The following is a 25,225-nucleotide window of genomic DNA, read 5'->3' as shown; positions in this document are numbered from 1 at the left end:
TATCTATGACAATACTGCAAATATTGTTTCTTAGATCTAGTATTACGTCATTTGCTGAAATATACGAGCCTAAAAGACTAACGATTTGATGTTTCTATATAGTCCAAGAATATATGGAGATATAAACACAACTTGTTCAACTATAGAAATTCTTAGTAGAAAACAACCGCAGTAAATCTGTAGGATGTGTAAATGAGAAGCGCTTCTTGTGGAGAAGATCAATTCTCACTAGTAACATGTAACAAACTCGAGCATTATTACAAAAATAGATAAAGTGAAGGAAACACAAGATATTAAGTTTAGTTCATCTTTACAAATATAGTGTAATCCCTATGGAAAATATATAATAAATTTATTTTACAATCTCTTGCTAAGAGCTATTGAAAAGTAACTTCAAACGACTCTTAAGAAGATCATAAATAACTTTAAAATATTTCAGTGGATTAGAAAGAAATGAAATTAAACACAAAGCTTTTCTTCCATTATATATGTATGTCAATTATAATAAATCTCAGCTATGTCCAGTTCATTGTCAGAATGAAACAGAAGCCAGTCCTCCATCGGATTTTATTGGTTATTCTTGAAATGCAGTAGGAAGGCAACTTCTTTTGTCAGAGGGAAATCAATAACAACGATGAGTCACTTACCTACGCAACTATCACTATGATAGAGTAGACTGTATTAATTGTAATGAAATTAAAGTAAAGTGTATTTGCCTGAATTGTAGTCGAGGCATCTTTCTTAAAGAGTACTCAAATGTGAGAACACAACTTTCAACTGTTTATTCTTTTGCTAATTGTGGAGAGTATATAAAAATTAAGCGCTACAAATATAGTAATCGACAAATGAAGACATTACTCGAACGGTTTTGTTATATGATTATTGACTCTTAAAACAAAGATTGCCAAAATATCAAGAAGTACAAGTTGTACAAAATATCTGAAAGTTACATAAATATGCTATCAATATTCGAATACATAAAAAACAACCAACAAGGTATTAAAATTAATACATTCCCTATAAAATGCAATAAATTAAAACAAAAAACATGCATTACAACATTCAACCTTTGAAAGAAAATAGTTATTTCAATTCTACATAAAAAAATTAGTAGAAGTTAATGAAACCTTTTGAAGACACCAAATATATTCTCGCTACGTTTTTCATCTGTGTCTCCCCAATCAACGTGCGTACATAGCCAATGCATAATCGGTTCATTTATTTTTTCATCGTCTACAAACAAAAATGATAGAGTCCCGTTCAAGAAATCAACTTTCAAACTGCTGAATAATACCCGCAAAAATGTTACTTAACGTAATCCTTATTCATCATTTGAATAAGTTGGGTTAGCTGGAAATTGACATTGTAGGTAAAATCCGGAGAGAAAAAGACAGAAAAAAAAAATATATATATATATATATAAATATATATACAGAGAGAGAGAGGGGGGAGAGAGACAGAGGGGGAGAGAGAGGGAGAGAGAGAGAGAGAGAGAGAGAGAAAGAAAGAAAGAGAATCAGAGCGAGTGCGGTGGGGAGAAAATATTATGCCAGTAACTTGACTGTCAATGAAAGGATGAAAAGTAACCATTTTACGACAGGATTTGAATTCGGAAGGCAGAGAGACTAAAAGAACACTGGAAACCATTCTATGTGAAACTCTAATGACTTTGTTAATGGGTTTCATTTACATATATAAGCAACGAAAACACCCAAAATATAAACTATACACCACATAGGGCAACACAGAACTCAATGAATCGTTCCAACGCGGTCAGCTACCGTACTGAACTGAACCAAGTAAAAGAAACAGATCAATGCAATAAAAATATTTTTTGTCTTTCTTTCGCTCCGTGTCTCTCTCTATATATGTGTATGTGTTTGTACATGTGTGTGTGTATGGGTGCGTTTGTGAGTGTGTGTTGCGTGTGTAATTCACGAAAGCACGAGTATATTAGTTAAATAGTTTTGCATTAATGGAAGTGGAAGAACAAGAGAAAATTGAAACAAAAAAAAAAAAAAATGACAACCACACACATGTTGCAAAAGATATCGGCAATCTATATTGACATTGTTTTATACGTCAGATTTGAAGAGAACATAAAAGCAATGTTGATCGAGTCTCCTTGTTTAAAACTTCACTCTTTTGTTTCGAGTACAGAGAAAAATTATAATGATAGAAAAAAATAATCACACAAATTACCACTGAATGTGAAACTATCCCTCAAAATTCCGATATCAACCCCTTTTAAACCAACTCCTTCACCGAAACTCAGCAGCGACCCGGCGCCGCCGAAATACGTTATCATAATAAATATAATAGACTCAATAGCTTCCTAATTACTTTGTTAAACATAACGAATATCCACATGTCTAGTTAAAAGTAACATTTTTATGAATATCTACATATTTCCTAGCTTCTAATATCAACATAAACTAAGATTGCTCCCAACATCTATGCTTATATCTCCCAACAAGGTTTCAGAACACTAAACCTGTAGCTTATAATTTCAAAAAACAGAGCTACAATTACAAGCTTATAATAAGATATTCAAGCATCATACATGGATAACATAATGTTAATGATGTAACAGTAAGAATCTATGCACAATGTTACTAAATATGTTGATCAATCATATGCAGTTATGTAGAACAAATTACATGTTCAATTTAATCATAGAGCATAGGTGAATCGGGATATCTTTCCCCGCACCATTTCTTTACAGCAATTATTTCATATTGAAAATATTCAACGGCTTACATTTGATTTTGGCTTCTCATTAATAATTAGTCTCTAATTGCTCCGAATTATTTCATCTTTTTTTTTCTGCCGTTTTTGAATTCTTTTATTGTACGTAATTAGTTTCAATCAATAATATTTCGTGTGAGTTAATTATCTTACACCGTTCTTTCTCCCTTCCATGATGAATTATAAATGATATCCCGATTATTCTTTCATTACGCTGGATTAACCTCGACATTTGCTTTTTATCTCATTCATCCGCCGTGTTGACATTTTCACGGTTTTAGATACATACATACATACATACATGCATGCATGCATACATACATACATACATACGTACATACAGTAATATTACATACATACATGTATACATACAGACGTAAGTGTACATAAAAATATAACTATATACATGCATACACATGTTTATCGTGTTGTGTGTGCGTGTGCATAGGCACGTAGAATGTTAAGTAAGATCGTTAAAACAGTATTTATCAATGTGACAGCGTACATGTAGGACTATACATTTTTATGTGTAATAATTCTTTGATATCTTTATATGGCGTCAATCTGTATCTCAATAGGGATTGTCACTATAATATTTGTTTTCGTGAATGTTTCATTAATTGCGATGATTTATGTAACAAGTCTATATAATGGGTATATTGCCGAGGATACAAATACACAGACACCAAGACGTAAGATAGATAGATAGATAGATAGATAGACAGATAGATAGATAGATAGATAGATAGATAGATAGATAGATAGATAGATAGATAGACGCTATTTATATGTTGTTTTAAACTTTACTCGAATAACTCTAACTCATTATCATATCGATTCCTTCTCTATTAAATTTGGCTGCACGGAAAGGGAATATTTGGATTTTATTGATATGCATTCTTCTTATGAGAATGATTCTCAACTAACGTAACATCATTGAATGTCGCAAGGAATTTCTGTGTATCACTTCGGTGATATACAGTTGTGAGCGCTTACATATGCAGTAAAAATACATAAGTTTTAACTAAGCATTATTGTAGATATTGTTTGAAATATTATACGATTTAATTTTTTTAGATTTTTAAAGCTTGTTTTCAAATAACTTCAGTGAAACTTATGTTAGAAACTGGAAATATCTGCATAATATTATTGAGTACTATTTCACTACAGGTAAATGTGTATTAACGTACTACCCTTCACAGTCGAATGGGTGCGAACTACGCATGCCCCACTAGCACGCCTGATAAGTGAAAACACTATATGCCTACACAGAAGGTTTAAAAACAATATCTGTCGAAAGTGAATGAGCTTCTCCAGAGACAACAACACTTCTATCTCGAGGTAGAGTCGGAGCTAGTAGATCTACGAAAGTTGCCACACTACACCATTCTATGATGAACTGTTTGGTGAGTCTTTCATAAAGAAAAACAAAACAAGCAAAAGTTATAATTTATGCTCATCAATAAAACAAAAAAATTCAAAGACCTAAAATTAGAGACTTGCGCATATAAATACACTAGATCAAAATTTTCAGGAAATGTAGATCCTTCGAGAAGTAAATGTTAAAGAACTGCAGACGAGAAATACCAACAGACTAAATGAACAAGCACGGATGTCATCTTTAATTTTATCCTCCCGTCACCATCTTATTTTAACGCCTAATTTCCAGCTTTGTTGCTTCACTGAGTTATTTACAATTCAGCAGCATTCTTGATGCAGTGTTTCTTTATACTAAATAAAATATTTGTTTCATTTTTTGACTTAAAAAAACAAAAAAAAAAACAAGAAACATGGAATTTCTACGTCAGGATTTAACAGCACATACACCTGCCATCTTAGTGGTATCCACATAAACGACATCGAAACTATTATATATGTCAGTAATCCCCTCTACACACACACCACACACACACACATACACGGCTCTTTCAATATTACGACTGGATGTTAAAACAACTGCTAAACGACTCAAGTGTGAATGCGATATAGCTCGACTTTGCAAACGCCTTTAATAAAGTCGACCATGGCATGATATGTCACAAACTGCGTGACTTCAGCAAAGTCGGAAAACTTGGAGAGTGGCTGCACGACTTTCTAATGGTAGGCGTCGGGCAGTGGTAGCCAATAGAGCCATCTCAAATGACCACATCTATTTGTAGTGGCCTTCTCGGACATGCCTTCAGCTGATCAGATAGCCCTCCCACTAGGTATTCAGATGTCACAAAAGTCTCTCAGACAATACAACAGCCTGGAAATATTGCACATCTGCAACAGGAGTTGGACGCAATATACAGGTGGGCTGAGAACAACAACATGCTGTTTAACGGAGAAAAATTCCAAACTCTGCGCTACCATCACACAAACTTGAGCGCCATGCAGGCAGGATACACTGACTCAGGGGGAAATGCAATCCCTGAATGAGAATCAGTGCGTGAAATGGGCACTGACATGAACAATGCAGGCTGCTAGCTGGATGGATCCTCCGAACTTTCAAAATGAAAGAAAAGGAAACTATGATGGTCCTTTGGAGGGCATACATCACCATCCGCTTGGACTACTGCTCCCAAATATGATCACCACACAGTATGAAATTGAGGGAGGAACTCGAAGCAATCCAATGAAGGTATACAAAAAAAAATCTCCATGCAACATATCAGCTATTAGGATAGGCTGAAAGAGTCAAATCCCTTCTTCCTAGAAAGAAGGCTGGAAAGATATGCAGTGATACACATCAGGAAAATCATGGAAGGCCATGTACCAAGCTTTGACATTGAATATTACACAAACAGCAGACTCTAGCACAACTGCGTAGTGCCAAAAATCACAGCATCGCCATCAAAATCCAGGACCAGATACTGCAACAGCTTGGGTTTCAAGGACCCACGTTTTTTAAATATCCTTCCAAAATATCTGAGAGACCAGCATGGTGTGGATGTAGGTGTGTTCAAAACAAAACTGGATGTGCTCCTATCAAGGGTTCCAGACAAGCCTACCGCACGGCAAGAAACACAAATGAGGGCAGCAGCATCAATTTCTCTCACTGAATTTTTCCTTTTTTGGTTTTATGTTGCTAAGGACGAAGTCACTATCGATGAGATAGTAATTTCAGACGAAACTAGTCTAATATCGTGATCTAGCTTCGGTGTGAGGCGGTTATCTCCCCTGTCAATTTATGAAAGTTTGTTTTCTTCCGGCATTAAGTGGTTTAAAACTTTTATTTCTAGCAATATACATGCTACCCGGCAGGGCAATTACTAACACAATTACAATTACTAACAATTGAATTTTCCGTATAGTTGCCTTCGTTATTACACACACACACACACACACACACACACACACACACACACACACACACACACACACACACACACATACACACACATATATATATATAATATAATTAATATATAAACATATGCATATATCCATACATATATGTACATACCTACATTTATATGTATATATACATACATATATGGGTACAGGACATAAAAAAAGTTGAACACAATGAGAAACGGGAACATAAAAACAAAAACATAGAGAACGAACTTGTTTTACGAACAACGAAAAGAAAAAAAACAAAGAGAGGAATGAGACATGCAACATAAAGAACATCCCCCTTCATCAGTTGTTCCTGTTTCATCTACTCTGCCTTTCGTGTCAGTTAGAGGAGTTGAATACCTCTAAGGGATAATTAAATCCAAAGTCGCTCCTGGTTATTACCTGGGTAGGTGCAGTCTTTTCTAAAGTTGTACGGTAGCAGGTGGTTCGGTTGGTCGACCGTAGTTTAGGTTATATAACAAAGAAGGAAGCAATTTATCTAATTAAATTAAAGGCATACCAGCGAAAACGACGAGTTTCTCTTCGTTATTATATCCATTTTCTTCTCATATATATATATATATATATGGGAGAATATACAAATAATAACAACAGACGAGGACAGGTGGTGTAAATAACAAAAGTATATATTAGTATGACGCTCGGGAATACGGAAAGTCTTTGACGTTTCGAGCTACGCTCTTCAACAGAAAGAATACGGAGACAAGGAGAAAAACACGGAGAAAAAAATTGAATAGTGTTCAGTCAACGGTCAATCATAAATATATATATATATATATATATATATATATATATACATATGTATGTATTATAAGTGTTTGTGTGCGTGCGTGTGTGTGTGTGTATGTGTGTATCCTTGTATGTATATATAACATGTATGTATGAATACTATTAAACTTTTTATTCTTTTAGTTTCAGACATTGGATGCAGCTGCGCAGAGATACAGTCTCTACAAGACTTAGTGGATATCGTTGCCCGCAGTTCAGTCTGGTATTCGTGTATTCTACTTACGAAATGGTTTAAGTTGCATTCGAGAATAAAAGCGTACGAATCCACACAAAGGTTGACACTGCTATACACAAAAATCCTGACAAACTCTCACACACACATACATAGACACAAATACATATACATATACATATATACATATATATATATATATATATATATATATATATATATATATATATATATATATATATATATATATATATATATATATATATATAGGGAGAATTCACACAAAAAAAAAACAAAAGACGAAGACAGGTGGTGTAGACAACAAACAGATGTATTAGTATAACGCTCGGGAAGTGAAAAAGTCTTTAACGTTTCGAGCCTATGCTCTTCCACATATATACATGCACACACTCACACTGACGTTCATACACATACATAGATATGTACATAGATAAACACATGCCGCAAACACACGCGCACGCACACACTCACACAGAAACACAGATACACCCATATATAATAAAAATATAAATGTTTTCTTTTGTAACTGATGTGAGACATTCAAGCAGGGAAGTACAGTTCATAAGCTTCACTATAATGTCGCAAAATTGTATTTAGAGTCAGACTGAAAATATACTCCTTTACTAATTATACTCCTTACTAATTAATCTGTTAGGTATATAATGTGTTATCGGACTTTATGCAAAAACTATTTACAGCTATGCAAAATTTGCTGCTATGCAAAAGTTATTGTTATGCAAAAATTACTGCTGCACAAATATTGTGCAACAGTTATGTTTCGGCAAAGAATATTGAACAAAAGTGTGCATAAAATGCATTCAGATTCCTTCAGAAACAATTTTATCAACATCTTGCGAAATAATTAAGCGATCCGAAAAATTTGTATAGGCTTTATACGAAAACTAAACTCGTGTTGGCATTCCAGAAAATTATTTTCTTACTGAAGGCTTCTAAACAAAGGATCAACTTGCTTGGAGATAATTGTTTGTGAATCACACGATAGTTATGTAAGAAAACAAAAATTATATGCACACCACCCATCAAAAAAGAAAAACAAGAAAGAATTAAAGAATTAAAAACGAAAAAGAAAAAAACAAAGAAATGATACAAGTTGCACAGAAGAAACAATTATATAAGCGACATTAATAAGACGCCGTACTAGGTATGACGTAAAATACTAAATGTTTTATTTATTATTCGCACTAGAAAAAATTGCAGCTGTGCAGTGAATATGGAAAATAACGTGAGCATTCTATTGTACTAAATTAATCGTGTTTTTTTCCTTTTCCATATTTAGAAATTTTACTGTATCTGTGAATGTCTAATATTGTATATGTATATTTGAATGACATTATCTGACAAAACGGGCTGTGTTTTACTGAAATGCTTTTATTTGTACACTAAAAGTAATGTTTCACCTGACACTATTACAATATCTAAACTAATATGAAACCACTACACAGCGAGATAGAATTTTTTAAAAAGGTGTCAAAATCGGTCTATTGAATCCATTAAACAATTTAAATCCAATGGGATGATATTAAGATATGTACTTGTAAATATTATCAACGGTTTTCTACTCACAAAATCTGCCTATTAGTTAGTCATCATTCGGTAACAAACTTTTATGAACTCCTGTGTATCTCTACCTTAACTCAGAAAAAAAATTATATTGATGTGCATTTATATAATCCCACGAATATCTATCTACCTCTTTATTTGTGTGTGTATGCGTGTGCGTGTCTCTATACATACATACATACAGATATATATATATATATATATATATATATATATATATATATATATATATATATATATATATATATATATATATATATATATATATATATATATATACATATACATACATATATATACATATACATATATATATATATATATATAACTCTCTCTACGTGTATATATATGTGTGTGAGTGTTAGTGCGTGTGTCTACGTGTGTATGTGAGTGCATGTGTGTGTGTGTGCGTGCGTGTGTGTGTACAAACGCATAACACCGTCGGTGCGACCTGTGATTTTGACCATTATACACAAAGTGTGACATGTTAGCTACATCTGAGAAACGATAACGATTTAATAGCAAACGATAAACTCGTAGTTCTGAATCTAACTGCTCCATATTAGTATAATTAAATAAATTCAGTTTGGTATTGCCAAATATATTGGAGTATACTTCTGTTGTTACACATATAGCTATTTGATACACAGTTACACACAAATACTTCACGCAAGCATATATATATTTATGTGTGTTTGTGTGAGTGTGTGTGTGAGTGTGTATGCATCTGTGAATGTACATGTATATCGATTAGTAGAGAAATTATAGGGTAGATCCAAAGACCCAGAGATACAGAAGCTTAAACACATGCATGCTGATATACAAGCAAACTCATACGAACGGATATTGTACAACCGTGTAATATATATATATATATATATATATATATATATATATATATAAACATGTATACAAATATATATGGGCAAACTTTGAAATATAGCAATGGTGCGTGTTCATTTTAAGAGGAGGATATACGACTACCTGTAAACGTACACAGAAACATACATATGTATGCACAGGTAAACGACTGATATACACACGCAAACACACAGACATGGTCATACATTTGTATTTGTGAATACACGTGTGCGTGTGTGTGTGTGTGGTGGGGTCTATATAGAAATGTGGCTATAGCCATCCTTAACAGATACATATTTAGGGACAAATATAGTTTAACATGATGATTTATCTTGACTGAATATGTTCTTTGTACAGTGTCTAAATTCGAATACGGTGTTGTCTCGATGGAGTTTATGTGTATGTATGTATGTATGTATGTATGTATGTATGTATGCATGTATGTATGCATGTATGTATGTATGTATACACACACATATGTTGGTTAAATAAACGTGTTATCCAAGTTTTAAAATGTTGGGTTATGCTTCAGTTAAATCTGTAACTGATGTTATACGTAATTATACATGCAAACAAACATTAATATACGCCTTGCGTAGACTTGTCTCCTTAATCCTTGCCCTAAACGCAAGTGTACCTTCGTTATCTACTTCATGTCTTCTATATTTTTAGGTATTTTTGTGGACACCAATTTTCAGGCCTGTTAACAGCTGATTTATTCCAGAAATAAGATCGATTCTGATTGACAGGAAGAAACAACTAACGAGAAATACCGATCAAGGAAGTATTGGGTCATCCCATAAATAATGTTCTTTTTTCAAATGGTTTGAACTAAAAGTCGGAAGGGGATGGGATAAACTACCTGCACTAACATACTATAAAAACAGGTAGTAATTTTACCTTATACTTATTATTAGTGCAAGCTTTGAAGAGTGCAGTTCGATTTTAACAGCTACAAGGTTTTTTGTGAGGTACTGAGGTCGGGCTTCTACAGTAGCATAAGATTCTAGAAGGTTCTAGACATGAATTTACAGAGTTATGGTTATCGAGTGTTGGCCTGGTGTTATATTCATTATCTGTAGCGTCGTTAGCATTGGTATTTTTAAAGTGGTGAGGCCATCCTCAGGGAGATGTAGATTAGGATGGTTCTCATGACTAATGATATTATTTCACTCTTTCCTTATTTAGATTGGTCGTAAGGTAGTTTTAGGGTACTGTTGTAAGTAATAGAATTAAGGTAAGCGGTGTGAGGGTCAGTATTTGTGGGGAGGTTGAAGAGTATGGTAGGGTTATGGGTAGTGGGTTGCGGGTTAGGTCGAACTGTACTATTATGATTAAAACTAATATGTTGCTGGTTCCGAAGTTTCTTATTGTGCAGACATCGGATTACCCCAGCAATGTTACCAGTGGTGAAGTAGGAAAATTTAGTCAATTGGGAATTGAAGATCTTTCTAAGGGTACTGAACTTAGGGAAATGTTTCTCAAGTAGGACGAAGAAGAACTTGTGTTCTCTCGTCTGAACATTAAGGGCAAAAGGGGATAGAACCAGATAACGTCGCGTGTCCTGGCCCGTTTATTCCGTTTAAGAGGATTACTCGAGTATAGCTTGGGACATGGCGTTGCGCGCTGAAGTTGATTTCGATGGACAGCGGCTGGTTTGGGTGCAATGGAAGGAAATCTTCACGATAACTCTATGGGTAAAGTCCTGTCAAAACAAAGGAACTAAAAAATCTGAGATATTTTTGTTACATATACTTTTCTTTCTTAAATGCATGATATCTCAATTTGACATACGCAAGACGTCGAAATCAGCACCAGGAACCCTGGAAAACACACTAATTACACAGTAATTGAATAATTACCGATACATGCATCTGTTCATGCATCCATGTGCAAATACTAATATTTACAAGCAACATAAATAATGCCTACACGACACACCTACCCACACAGAAAATAAAAGAAAACACGTGTCACGAGCGACGCCCTACCAAACGAAAACAAAGCGACTTCTCACAAACGAATATAAAAGGGAGCAAATTAGTCACCCAGTTTAAAACATCACCGAACTGTCATGCCCGGAAACATAGTTACCAAAACAATAGATGCTATCTTCAATTTATCAGCCTACGATATGATAAACATATTCATTCGAAGAACAAGGAAACGGTGTCATGTCAAAATGTTGACCCTGCACAAACAGACCCGTTTCCTATTGTCACCATCAATGCTTTAATGAGAAGCCAAAATCTCATGCCGAATCGGTCATCGCCCGGGACAAGGGCCGCAATACCCAGTGGGGAACCAGACAGGGATCGAAAAGTCTGCAGCTGGAATAAACTCTCAAAAATAACAAAAATAAAACGAACAAACAAGTAACCAGAACCACGTAAACATAACCCTTGATCTGTAGAGACACTACCAAAAGCACCACCTGAAGCAAAACGCATGAAATGGACTAGAGAAGATTATAGAGATGTACATTATTTACATTATTTAAATTATTTACATTGGACGGATATTTGTCCTCATCTTGTTTGTTGTTAACACAGCGTTTCCGCTGATATACCCCCCCCATCCTTCTTCAGGTGTCTTGGGGAAATTTTGAACCTGGGTTCTCATTCCTAAGGTATTAAATAGGTAACAGACACACAAAACCCAGTGTCCAAGCAGTACATCCCAACGGGGAAGCTGAAGAAAGAATAGCGAAGAACAGATATGCGGAAAAAGAAGAGAAATTAGACCTACCTCAAGAACACCAGAATAGGTATAGCACAGAATATGAGGTGAATAATAAATAAGATGAGGACAAATATCCATCAAATGTAAATAATGTAAATATTGTACATAATTCCTCATCTCTTAAATATAGAACATTATAGAGATGTGTTGAAAACTTTTTAAGCAACCCATCTAAACCCAAACAATAGCCTCAGTGTAAACATACGCTTTATGTAGGAACTTAGTAGACATCGAAGTACGGAGGTATAGAGACGCAAATAGATTAAGTAATGTGCGTAGTGACATCATTAAGAATAAAAGATTAACTGACGCTGAAATTAGCCAACTTAGGACACAAATATCTCATGGTAGACCTAATGGAAACAGTATGAAATGCTGGAGAACGGAATTGACAGCATGGAAGCAAGTAGTAGGAGAGGTGAAAATCAAGAGAGGAATCTTCCAGTGGGGATAGTGTATTCCCACTGATCTTCATGCTGGGAATAATCCCCTTGAATGAAATACTACAGAAAACAAAGTTGGGATATGATCCGGGAAGTGGTAAGGGAAAACTGAACCACTTGCTATTCATGGATGACCTGAAGCTATTCACAAAAGCTAAGGCAGAACTGGACAGCCTAGTCCAGTCTGTGCGGATCTTCTGCAATGATATTAAGATGGAGTTTGGATTCTCAGAGTTTGGATTCTACGATGGTGATGAGATGAAGAAAGCTTTCCAGGACAGAAGGCATATGGTTGCCAAGTGGTGACATGATGAAGGCAGTTCAACTTCAATCCAGCTATAAATACCTGGGATAGATAGGATCAAGCACAATGACATGAAGGAAAAGACAAAAAGACGATATAAAGAGAGGATCCTGGTTATATTCAACTTAAGCAGCCTCTATACAAGTAATCCGTAGAGATAAGGATTACAGCCAGCGGAATTCTGGATAGACAAAAACACACAAAGAATTTAAGAGAGATCCCCGCTCCAAACTTATACTTGAAAGTTTATAATGGTACTAGAAAACAGCTATTTCGTTTTAGATAACCAAAACTACCTACGAATACAAAGCAGGGAAACGAGGAAGACGGTGGCACCGATGCTTGCGACATTAGTACCTGGATTCCTCGAAGAATATATTTGTATCCTCTCTGGAATTACTTTTAATGAATATTTCCAATGATATTTAATAAGAAACGGGACAATTTTGTTGCATGTATGTCTCATATTTTAGAACAAAATTAAGGACCACCTTCCAATATTCCTCCAAGAAGTAAATAGCATTCATGAAACGATCCAATTCACTTTGGAATTAACTGAATGGATATAATCCTTTCCTTGAAATATCGATAATTGAAGAAAATGAGACAGTTCTAACCAATCAGTTCTGGAAGGTCACTGACACACGCCAATATTATTTTGCAAAGCATCACACGTATAAGAAGAACATGCCAAAAAATATAGCAAAACGTACAGGGTCAATAGTTACAGACACAAATAAACGAGCGAAGTTACTAGTAGAACTAAACCTGTTCATTGAGAAACAAAATACTCGCAGAAGTTAATGCCACAAATACAGCAAAAGAAACCCTAATCTGTCTAATAGAGAAGAATTCACAAGATGAGTGAAAACAAAAAAAAAAAACAGAAATAAAAGTATACCTTCTGTAATCACCCATAAATTTCGAAACACAACATCCTACAATCGACCGAACGATAACGTCCAGTTCTAAAATCATCAGACCTCACGCAAATAATTAAAGCATCACAAATTATTAAGAACTGAAGACAACCACCAAAGCTAAAAAAGGCTTTGAACAAAGGCAACATTCAAATGAGAAAGGGATATAATGCAGATAACACACCGTGGACTCCCGCGTTGTGAAACGTGTGAAATAATTGAACAAGGAACAAGTAAGAGAATGCAAAAGAATTGAAGATGGATGCAAACATGAAATGCGATGCAAATTTCCTCCGCTATATCTCATACCTACACTGCAACGAGAAATACATCGGAGGAAAACGAAAAAGCTAACCAGCCGTGTGCTATCAGGAAATTACTGTTTCATCTATTTGAAATATTAAATGTGGTGAATATTTCAAAATTTTCTCATATAGACATTTCTAAATATTCCCTTCTTGCAAAAAAAAAAAAAAAGAAAGAAAACATGAATAAAAAAACACAAAGCAAAAACACAAGTGCGCGACTACGAAAAGAGAATGATAACCCGTTACTATAAACAACTTCCTCGATAGGTATTAACCCAGAACATATGTATTTGAATTGTTGTGGAAAGCGCTTACACATAAAATTCTTTCGAAAATGTTCATGAAATTCTGTTTCAAAAAACAATATTTTTTTTTAAATAGTTACTGACATTCTTTGAATAGTGTATCAAGATATCAAAATAATTACAGATTCTAGAAAACCATAAAGAACCTGCATTGCTCATGATTTAGTATATCAGAGGGCAACAACGTTTATAAATTTCTTTTATTGCATAATGCTGCAAATTTCTCCCTCATCAATTCAAGATTTATACTTATTCATCGACCCTGACGAGATGAAAGAAAATATAGATAAGAAATTCCTTTGAAAGTTTGAATATAAAATAGCATAATTTGTTAGGAGAGGGCAATTATTATGTCACACTGCTAGTTATGTAATACATTTTCTGGAAGTGTGATTTTATGAAAGTGTATTAAACTTATGGCGAAAATCAGTTTGGTTGCACCTCTAAAATATCAAAATTCAGAAATAATTTCTCATCTTATGCAGTTACACGTGCTGAACCAAAGTTTTTTTTCAATGGATGCACATGCCTCATATATGAATTAACAATTTCCCAATATATGTATTCAATCCAAACTGAATGTTTGGAAATCGAATTGAAAACGTTATGTTGAATTTTTCAGACAGAATAACCAGAACATTTTCGTAAAAACGTAGCTACACAAAATTTACAGACGTAAAGATTATGTCGGAATGTAGCCACAACATAGTATATGTTTATGTATAAATATAAATATAAATATATACATGTTTGTGTGTGTGTGTGTGTGTGTGTGTATGTGTGTGTGTGTGTGTGTGTGTGTGTGTGTGTGTGTGCATGTGTGTGTGTGTGCATGTGCGAGCGCGTATGTGTGTAACATAATTTATGTCCTTGGGTACCAACTATTATTTCCTATTTGCATACACATAGAAAGTATGAAAAATTGCTAATATTTCCTTCAAACATTATTTTTGTTACACTTATTCAAACTCCATGCATGGATCCCTCTCAAACCATGACGTTGTTACTTCCCCCACTACTCCTGCTTATAATCAGAGATGTACATATTGTCAGCCACTAAGTGACATGCTCAAGTGATTACAGTCAAGCAATTGAAAAGCAATTCTCTGGTATTGAGCAGAATATTCGCTATAACGATATATCTGCTTCAGCATCTCAGCGCTGAATTTATCTTACTAACAAAAGACAAGAAAAAATATGTTACACAACATAATATACCTATATGATATACCTATGATATAATACAGTATATGATATAATATATATATAATATGACATGATATAATGTACATATGAAATATAATATATTTCATGATATCTTCCCCAAGAATATAACAGATATTGCTTGGACTCGAACGATAGAGCGTGATGAACATCTCAATGAATGTGAGGAATAATACACAGGCTGCAAAGCAGAGCATCAGCCAAGCGATATTGGAGGAGACAAACCACTGGAATAATGACTAGAAGAATGTTCAGTGAAGTCTAGAAACTAGCTGATACAGCAAGTGGAGCTTCCTTTCAGTGAAGATGGGATGCGCCTTTGCAGCTTGTATATTAGTCTTCACATCCATCGAGATGTTCATCACGCTCTATCGTTCAAGTCCATGCAATATCTCTCTTATATTCTTGTGGAAGGTATCATGAAATATATTATATTACATGTGTACATTATATCATGTCATATTATATATATTATATTATATCATATTTTTTTACACTAACTTATTTTTTAGGTAAATCATAGAGGTACATTACGTTGTGTAACGTATTTTTTCTTGTCTTTTGTCAGTATAATAGATTCAGCGCTGAGTTACTGTAGCAGATGATGTATCGTTATACCGTCAAGAGGCATCAATTCGATTTTTAAGGAGCGAGATTCACTATGCTTAAAAAGCTATCTACCTGTACCCAGGCGAAGTTACATAAACCTCTTGAAACGTGTAACCTGAAATATCGAAACACTTCAAAGTAATACGGCGCGCATTCTCTTCTGATGTCCTCATAATCTGCTAATATCCTGTATGTGGAGATTTCAAGTGGTAGTACTCGTATCTGCATGCTATTTGCAAATACTACACACACATGCGTGTATAATACATGATATGTGTATATATGTATGTATAAGAGTTGTGATTTCTGTTCCAATTCATATTTCAATATGGTAATCAGTAGGATGCTTATTTAAAAACTTTATAATTTCTATTATTGCTATACATCCAGAAGTTTCTTCCACTTTTTACTTAAATCGTTTTCCTTATGTAGATGCCTGTGTTATTCGTTATAGAAAACTAATACCATATATTTTAGTTTTCAAATATCACTTTCATCTTAAATTTAATTGAGGTAGATCTAACAACGTCCTATCCTATGTTTATTTTCTCTGTAGGTTTCTTTTCAAAATATCCATTTCCCTCAAATTTCTGCATGGATTTACGTGGTAAACGATACGTACTATGACAAATCTGACTTCCCATGTTAAATAGATGCGTTATCAAGCGTTTCTACTAAAGATAAAAAGTGTGATACGTTAGAAGAAATAGCTTCAATAAAATATAGATTATATATGAAACAATATATTGGGAAAATGTTATGATTTTGATGTCTTTAAATATTTCCGGTTTCACGTTTCAAAAGGTATATGAATTTTCCTCTGGGGAAATTTAGACAGCTTTTTATATACGATGACTCTCGGTCCTTAAAATTTATATTGATGATTTATCACTAGCCCAAATGGTAGATAACTTGTTTACTAACTCAGTGTTTTACTGAGGGAACTCCAGGAATCACATGAACTTCATAACATTTTATTATGTAGGACTCACAGGAATCACATGAAATTTATTACATTTTGTTATGTAGGACAATGTAAATAGGCAGCGTACACCTAAGCTATTATAAAGACATGCCATCTTTTTCCTGAAAAGCTCATTTATTTTTCAAATTCACTCAACACGAATACGAATATATTTTGATACTCATATGTGGCATCTGAATACATAGCAAGAGATTAATCGGTATAATAGTTGTCACAAAATAATGATGTAATTTCAAAATGCAATTCTAATGCCCCTCAGTGTCTAAGAATGAATTTTCCGCTGTTAATTCTTGCGAAAAAATGTTTAAGGAAAATGAATACTTTTCGTTTGTTTCCTGCCACTGTTGATTAAGTTATATGTCTCCTTGAAAATTATCTTCGTATGACTGATCAGCAGAATTAGTAGGTTCTCATTGCAAACAGTCAGTGATAAAAAAGAAAATTTTAGCAAGGTATTAACATGCTAGAAAGAAAGAATAGCAGCTTCATTTAATGAATGCCGAAATAAGATTATTTAATTTCATTAGAATATAGAGAGAATTCTTAATGCTCGGTCTGAAGCTCCGACTGTATTGTTCTAAATATTAATCACACATTACTCAAGAACTTCTTCTGTTCTTCGACAATCGCTGCAATAGTAAATTATGAAGCATATATTCTATAAACTTTGCAATAATTGCATTTTGTCATTTATTGTAACATGTAATATGCATACATAGCAATATTTGTCGCAAGCTATATATGCCGACTGGACTGAAATGAAGAAGTCATTATCAATGTCTTCAATTTTTTCTTTCAGGATTAAATATTAAATACATAAAGTAATACATGTTTTTGTATGCAATTTCAAATCATCTGCAACTAATGATGAAATGATTCTTTTGCTTAGATAAGTCATTTATGAATATTTAATATTTGGAAATATAAAAGCGAAACAAGGATCGGATCCATATTCAATTATAGGAAACTACCCATTGCAACATATGCAGGTACGAAATCTCATGCACAGGAATGCGTGATATCATAATATATAATTATGTGCGCGCGCATACTTATTCACGTACACACACGCACACTCACACACGCGCATACTCACACACAGATACTCACCCCACCACACACAGAAGTGCGCGCGTATGCATATATGTACACACACACATACACACACATACATATATAATAATACCCACACAAATATATGTTATATATATATATATATACATATATATATATATATATATATATATATATATATATATATATATATATATATATATATATATATATATATATATATATATATATATATATATATATATATATATAATTACATATAATGCAGTACAATTACGTAAGTAAAGATGAGTGTTTCATTAAATGTGAGGTCTTGGTTCGTACTTCAACAGTGCGCACCTTAAATAAAGCTTTCTGTGTATGATATTTGGGTCAGATATGCGCAGTTTGAATGTTAAAGGGTTAAAGTTTATCTAACTTAGCGCTGGCTGCCTAATTGTGATTCAATCCTGGATTTCAGAATGCAATAACGCAAGATGGAATGCGTCTGTGCAGCCTGGGTATCATTCTCCACATCCATCGAGATGTTCATCACGTTCTATCGTTCAAGTCCATGCAATATCTCAGTTATATTCTTGTGGATGATATCATGAAACATTATGTTTCATGTGTACATTATATCATGTCATATTACATATATTATATTATATCATATTATTTTACATTATATTATAGTATAGGTATATCTTGGTATACTACGTTGTGTAACCTATTTTTTCTTGTCTTTTGTCAGTAAGATAGATTCAGCGCTGAGTTGCTGTACCGTTATATCGTCGAGAGGTATCAATACAATTTTTAAGGAGCAAGATTCACTATGCCTCAAATGCTATCTACCTGTACCAAGGCGAAGTTACATAAACTTCTTAAAACGTGTAACCTGAAATGTTGAAACATTTCAAAGTAATACGGCGCGCATTCTCTTCTGATGTCCTCATAATCTGTTAATATCCTGTAGGTGGAGATTTCAAGTGGTAGTACTTGTATTTGCATGTTATTTGCAAATACTAAACACACATGTGTGTATAATAATGATGTATGTATGTATGAATGTATGTATGTGTAAGAGTTGTGATTTCTGTTCCAATTCATATTTCAATATGGTAATCAGTAGGATGCTTACTTAAAAACTTTATAGTTTCTATTATTGCTCTACATCCAGAAGTTTCTTCCACTTTTTACTTAAATCGTTTTCCTAATGTAGATGCTTGCGTTATTCGTTATAGAAAACTTAATAATATATATTTTAGTTTCCAAATATCACTTACAACTTATCACTTACGTTCAAATATCACTTATATCATAAAAAAAATTGATACTTTAATAGAAATAGCTGCAGTAAAATACAGGTTATATATAAAATAATTTCTTGGGAAAATGGAGTAAGTGTTCCATGTGACATTAAAAAGTCAAACTTGCCTATATTATCTTCAATCTCACACCAGTATCAACAAATATATTTCAAGTTCATATTACATTGTTTTCATTTGTTCTAAGGCAGTGACTCTGAATGTTGTGAAAAGAATCCAGCTTGTCATATAACATTGCGAACGGTAGATGAATATGGCAACAGAAAAAAAGCATGTTTCATGAATGACCCAAAATTGTATGATTAAACGGATACAAGACTTCAGTAAAGTCGTATATTAATTAATTACAACTATAGAAGTATTTTCATTATCTAATGAGTTCTAAACAATACTGAAATTTTGCGCAATTGTAAGAAATATTTCCTTAATTATTTAAAAACATGAAATCTAAGTGGATGCGATGTATAATATATACAACAACAAATTATCAATGCAACGATGCATTTAAAAAGCACTAAAGTGTCATGAAATTTAACTTTGGTTGGTTTTATTTACGCATTATTTCTAGGAATTACATTGAAAAATTACTGGGTCAAGTTATTCAATATCAGACGACTTATATTAGTTCTATGAATACTTTTTTTGAAGATTGGTCGCCATTATATCAGCATTTCAGTATTTGAAAATATGGCACAGCATATTTGAAAATTTTCGGAGAGGTTTTACTCATATCACATTACTTTGATAACCTTCATAAGTTTCAGCCAGTATAAGCCCAGGCCATGTCTGTTATTAAGACTATGTCGAAAACGCAATTGTAATAGAGGTTTTCTTAATATGTTATGAAAATTCAGAAACTTCAAGAATACCTGAGACACTGTCTTTTTAACAGGTAAATCGAAGTAGATAAAACTACGAACAATAACGTGTACAAATTGATTTTTGTAAAAAAAAGTGCATTCGTCTATAAAAATTGTTTTTCTAACTCAATATTTACTCGCTATTATTTTTTTCAACCGTTAAGGGCGAATTATATATAGAGGTATTTGAGAATATCACAAGACTGTTTTTTATATAATTTATGAACGAATTTTACAGGCTGATCAAAATTTAAAGATACATATGACTGAAGAACAGAGGATTGTAGCTTTTGCAATTTTGGCGTATCCAAAATCTCGCAAGTCATTTAAATTACAAAATAGTAGCGAAATTTGACAACCGATGTTGATGTGTTTACGTCCCCATAACCTAGCTGTTCGGCAAAATAGACAGATAGAATAGGTTTGAAAATAATTTATTCGAATAAAGCCCTTCAGTGTGGTACTCCAGTATGGCTGCAGTCAACTGAGTAGAATAAGTAAAAGAATAAAAGAATATAGATAGATTGATATATTTCATATATATCCAATTTATAACTGTACACTATATATTTCATAACCGTACACTATGTATATCTATGATGTACTGTTTCGTGATGATAAGATTAGCAAAAAATGTTCTGTTATTAACAATTATTTTACACATGTGTTACCATTAGTTTCATATGATGAGATCATGTAAGAAAATATTCAAAAAAATTATCTGGTATCCTCAATCCTCAAGCACTGCCTACATGTCATAAAAAACTAAAAATGGGATGATAGGATGAGGGAAAAAGCGAGAACAAGGGAGAAAGAAGTAGATATAGGAGGTAGAAGACTGAAAAACATGAAAACGAAAACGGGACCAGAAAAAAAGAAAATGGTATGAGAATTAGAGTTATATCCTCTTTGACTGTAAAATAAAACACTGAAATATAAGGCTGAGAGCCTATGGTACATATATGGTGTATATATATATATATATATATATATATATATATAGCATCACTTGTAACTCACAAAGGCAAAAACAAGAAGAAAAAACAATGAAAAACTAACCAATTCCGACGTTTAACAGTAGACGCGTTTCAGGATTATGATTGATAAATAATCAATTTCCTTCATCAATACTGTATTCCAGTAGTAAATTTGACTATGCTAGCAAACTGTGTAAGCATGGACGAATAATATTCCACACCGACACAGGTCTGAAAGCATAACCGAATCCACCTCGGTCAGCCAGTCTAACTGTCCCCTCCTCAAGAAATTACCATGTGCGCGACAAGTGATATCGCAGAGAATCTGCGTATACTAACTGGGAGTGAATAATTATTACACATTAAAAGGGTAAAGGATTATCAATCTATTAATTAATAAATCAATTAACAATTAATAATTTTTACCAAGCCCATCGGTATGAAGACACCATTATTGGTAGATAACTTATTTAAAAGCTCAGATATATTTATAAATATAATTAAGGGATCAGCAAATATTTGCTTCACCAAATACCGAAGTTCACTTGTCGCGCACATGGTAATTTCTTGAGGAGGGGACAGTTAGACTGGCTGACCGAGGTGGATTCGGTTATGCTTTCAGACCTGTGTCGGTGTGGAATATTATTCGTCCATGCTTACACAGTTTGCTAGCATAGTCAAATTTACTACTGGAATACAGTATTGATGAAGGAAATTGATTATTTATCAATCATAATCCTGAAACGCGTCTATTTTTAATTGTTAATTGATTTATTAATTAATAAATCGATAATCCTTTACCCTTTTAATTTGTAATATATATCTATATATATAGGTATATTAAATCACTGAGCGAGAGCTAAACAGTAACAGTATGGAATCTTAAATTATATTTGACAGCTAAATGTCGTGGTCCTATAGAGGACGGTGTTACTGTTGTTTTTTGTCACAGTACTTTGCGAGTGGAATGAGTTTTCATCACTAGCAGGTGATTATCACACACTGAAGACGGGTAACTACCCAGAAACCCGGGTCAGTGTGTATCATGTAAGGCTAGTGATGGGAGCGATGATCTTCCCTCGCAAATACTAATCGGACACAGACAGTATGTCATTAACTACCTGGAAGAGATATCTTTCTGGGGCTAAAAGCAACAGTAACATCGTTATCTATGGGTCCGCCACATTTAGTTAGCAGATATATTTTACAATTCTCTACTGTTACTATTTAACTCTCACTCAGAGATTTAATATAGCTTATTTCTCCTTTTTCGACACAGTTTGTCGCTGGAAGAAAGCATATAGTATTTTGCGAAGGGAATGAGTTTTCATCAGTGGCTGGTGATTATCACACACCAACCAAAGACGGGTAACTACCCAGAAGCCCTGGTCTGTGTGTATCACGTAAGGCTAGAGATGAGAGCGATGACCATCCCTTCGCAAATACTAATCGGACACAGACAGTATGTCGTTAGTAAGTTGGAGATGTCTACCTGGGGTTAAAAACACCAGTAACATCATCCTCTATGGATCCGCCACATTTAGTTGGCAAATATATTTTACGATATATACATAGATACATATATATATATATATATATATATATATATATATATATATATATATATATATATATATATATATATATATATATATATATATATATATGTATATATATATATATATATATATATATATATGCGGAAGCATGCCCATGTTCTTTACTTGTGTAAAGATAACAAATGAAATCTGCAAATTCCCTATGAGTTATACTCCTAAAGGGAGATGATTCATAACAGAACAGTTCGAGAATATATCCATTTCATCACTATATTAATATAAATCAAAAATTCAATATAAGATTATGCGCTTATAATCCTTGAAAGGCGTGCTCCAGTATGGACACTGTCTTTCACATGAATCATATAAAAATAACATCAGAATAACATAAATATATGTGATTTGAATATATTTTTCTCTATGATGTCTTTTATTAATAGAACTCTCTCATTTACTGAAGTGGAGACATATATAATGGAAATACGTATAAATTAAAATAAATATCCTCAAGGTTGTTCTGAGAGAGGAGGAAATGCTAATTATCAAATTATATAGTGCCTTATGAAACCATAACTGTCTTTTTCTAATTCGGTTAAGTAAATTATTGTGTATGCGGCAAAGCAGCATAGGGTCTGGCTATATACAAGAGTGATTTTAGAGTGTAATATAGGTTAGCTATGGTAGTCTTAATAGTTTGTTTTTACATAGTTACAACTACAGCGGTTCTATAACATCAGCAATGTTCTCTATCTATAGTTAGCTTTGGTTATCTCGTTATACGTGTGCTATAGCAAGAGTGACAAAAATCAATACTTTTCTGAATCTACTATACCTACATTCATAAATTATAAAACACATCCATAGAGACACATTGCAACAAAATTAAGCCTCCTGTAGACTACGGCATACCAACATCCATAACTTTCGCTTTCTCTCTCGCACATACACATTAGCACACATGTATATACATATATTTTGCAACAATCGTAACAATGTGGTCATACTGGGGCAAAGCTTTTAGTGGGTTACTTGATCACAATGATCACGATAATAGTATTATCTATTGATCCACAGTCAGCGAATGAACAAGTTGCTCGCTTTGACAAAAAAACGATTCTCCGTTCGTGTTTAAACCAACACAGACGTGTACATAGTCAAACTTACACATGAGCAGGCATGCATGCAATCAAACACATAGGCATGTAGTGAAGTGGAAGGACGTTCTCTAGTTGTAAGGGTGTTGGAATCTCAGTCATTACGCCACGATTTCGAACCATGATCAGGCGTCGCGTTGTGTCAGTGAGCTGGTAATTCTGCTAGCGTCGATCCTGTCTACTCAGTTGAAAATTACCTATATTAGCAGTCACGTGCCTGTTTCCCGTTCAGGTACAAATACATACCCACATGTATATCTATCTATCTATCTATCTATCTATCTATCTATCTATCTATCTATCTATCTATCTATCTATCTATCTATCTATCTATCTATCTATACTAGCAGAAATACCCGGCCTTGCCCGGGTTAAAGAGAATAATGAAATCTAAAAACGCCGTCTAGACTACGCATCATCTTTATATATAGAGATGTATATACACACACGCACCCAAACACACGTATATATATGTATATCAATATAAATATATGAAAGTCAATGAAGTTTCGTAAAAGAAGGTGATCATGTACATACGTTCTTGCTGTTGTGATTATAACACCTCATTGTAAACTATGTTCCTTGTTTTCCCTGGTGGAGCATATACAAATAGGTATTTTGTTGCTGCCCACTCTTGAGCAGCCAACATACAGTTGTCCATGTGAGAAGCAGGGCTCTTCCAAGAGAAGACCAGCTACAGACAGTGTTTGACCCTGATATTTGTTTATGGACATGGCAAAAGTCACACGAAGGGGGAATTGTAGTCTTCTGAATGTAAAAGGAATGTCTGCTCCTGATAGAGTAAGAGGAATTCTTGGAATAAAGACGTCATCCCCTTTTGCACATCCAGAAAGAATGGTAGCCTCGATAACGTGTGACATCATTTTCTAAATAATGCTCATCTGTTATGTTCGGGTTAAAATTTCATCAACATCAA

General features: G+C 33.7%; 1 protein-coding gene across 2 annotated transcripts in view; it reads left to right on the top strand.

The window, feature by feature from the left end:
* Positions 1-7,179, top strand: part of LOC106876580 (glutamate receptor 4) — a 735,993-nt gene extending 728,814 nt beyond the window's left edge. For both annotated transcript variants that reach the window (XM_014925186.3, XM_089348773.1), the window contains one exon: positions 7,006-7,179. In XM_014925186.3, the coding sequence (XP_014780672.1) occupies positions 7,006-7,056 (51 nt within the window). In that variant the 3' untranslated portion in view covers positions 7,057-7,179. The remainder of the gene's footprint in view (positions 1-7,005) is intronic.
* The last annotated feature ends 18,046 nt before the right edge of the window (positions 7,180-25,225 follow it).

Source organism: Octopus bimaculoides, chromosome 1, assembly GCF_046866305.1.
Source record: "Octopus bimaculoides isolate indiv1 chromosome 1, ASM4686630v1, whole genome shotgun sequence".
Classification (NCBI taxonomy): domain Eukaryota; kingdom Metazoa; phylum Mollusca; class Cephalopoda; order Octopoda; family Octopodidae; genus Octopus; species Octopus bimaculoides.
This window is presented reverse-complemented; position numbering and strand designations above follow the sequence as displayed.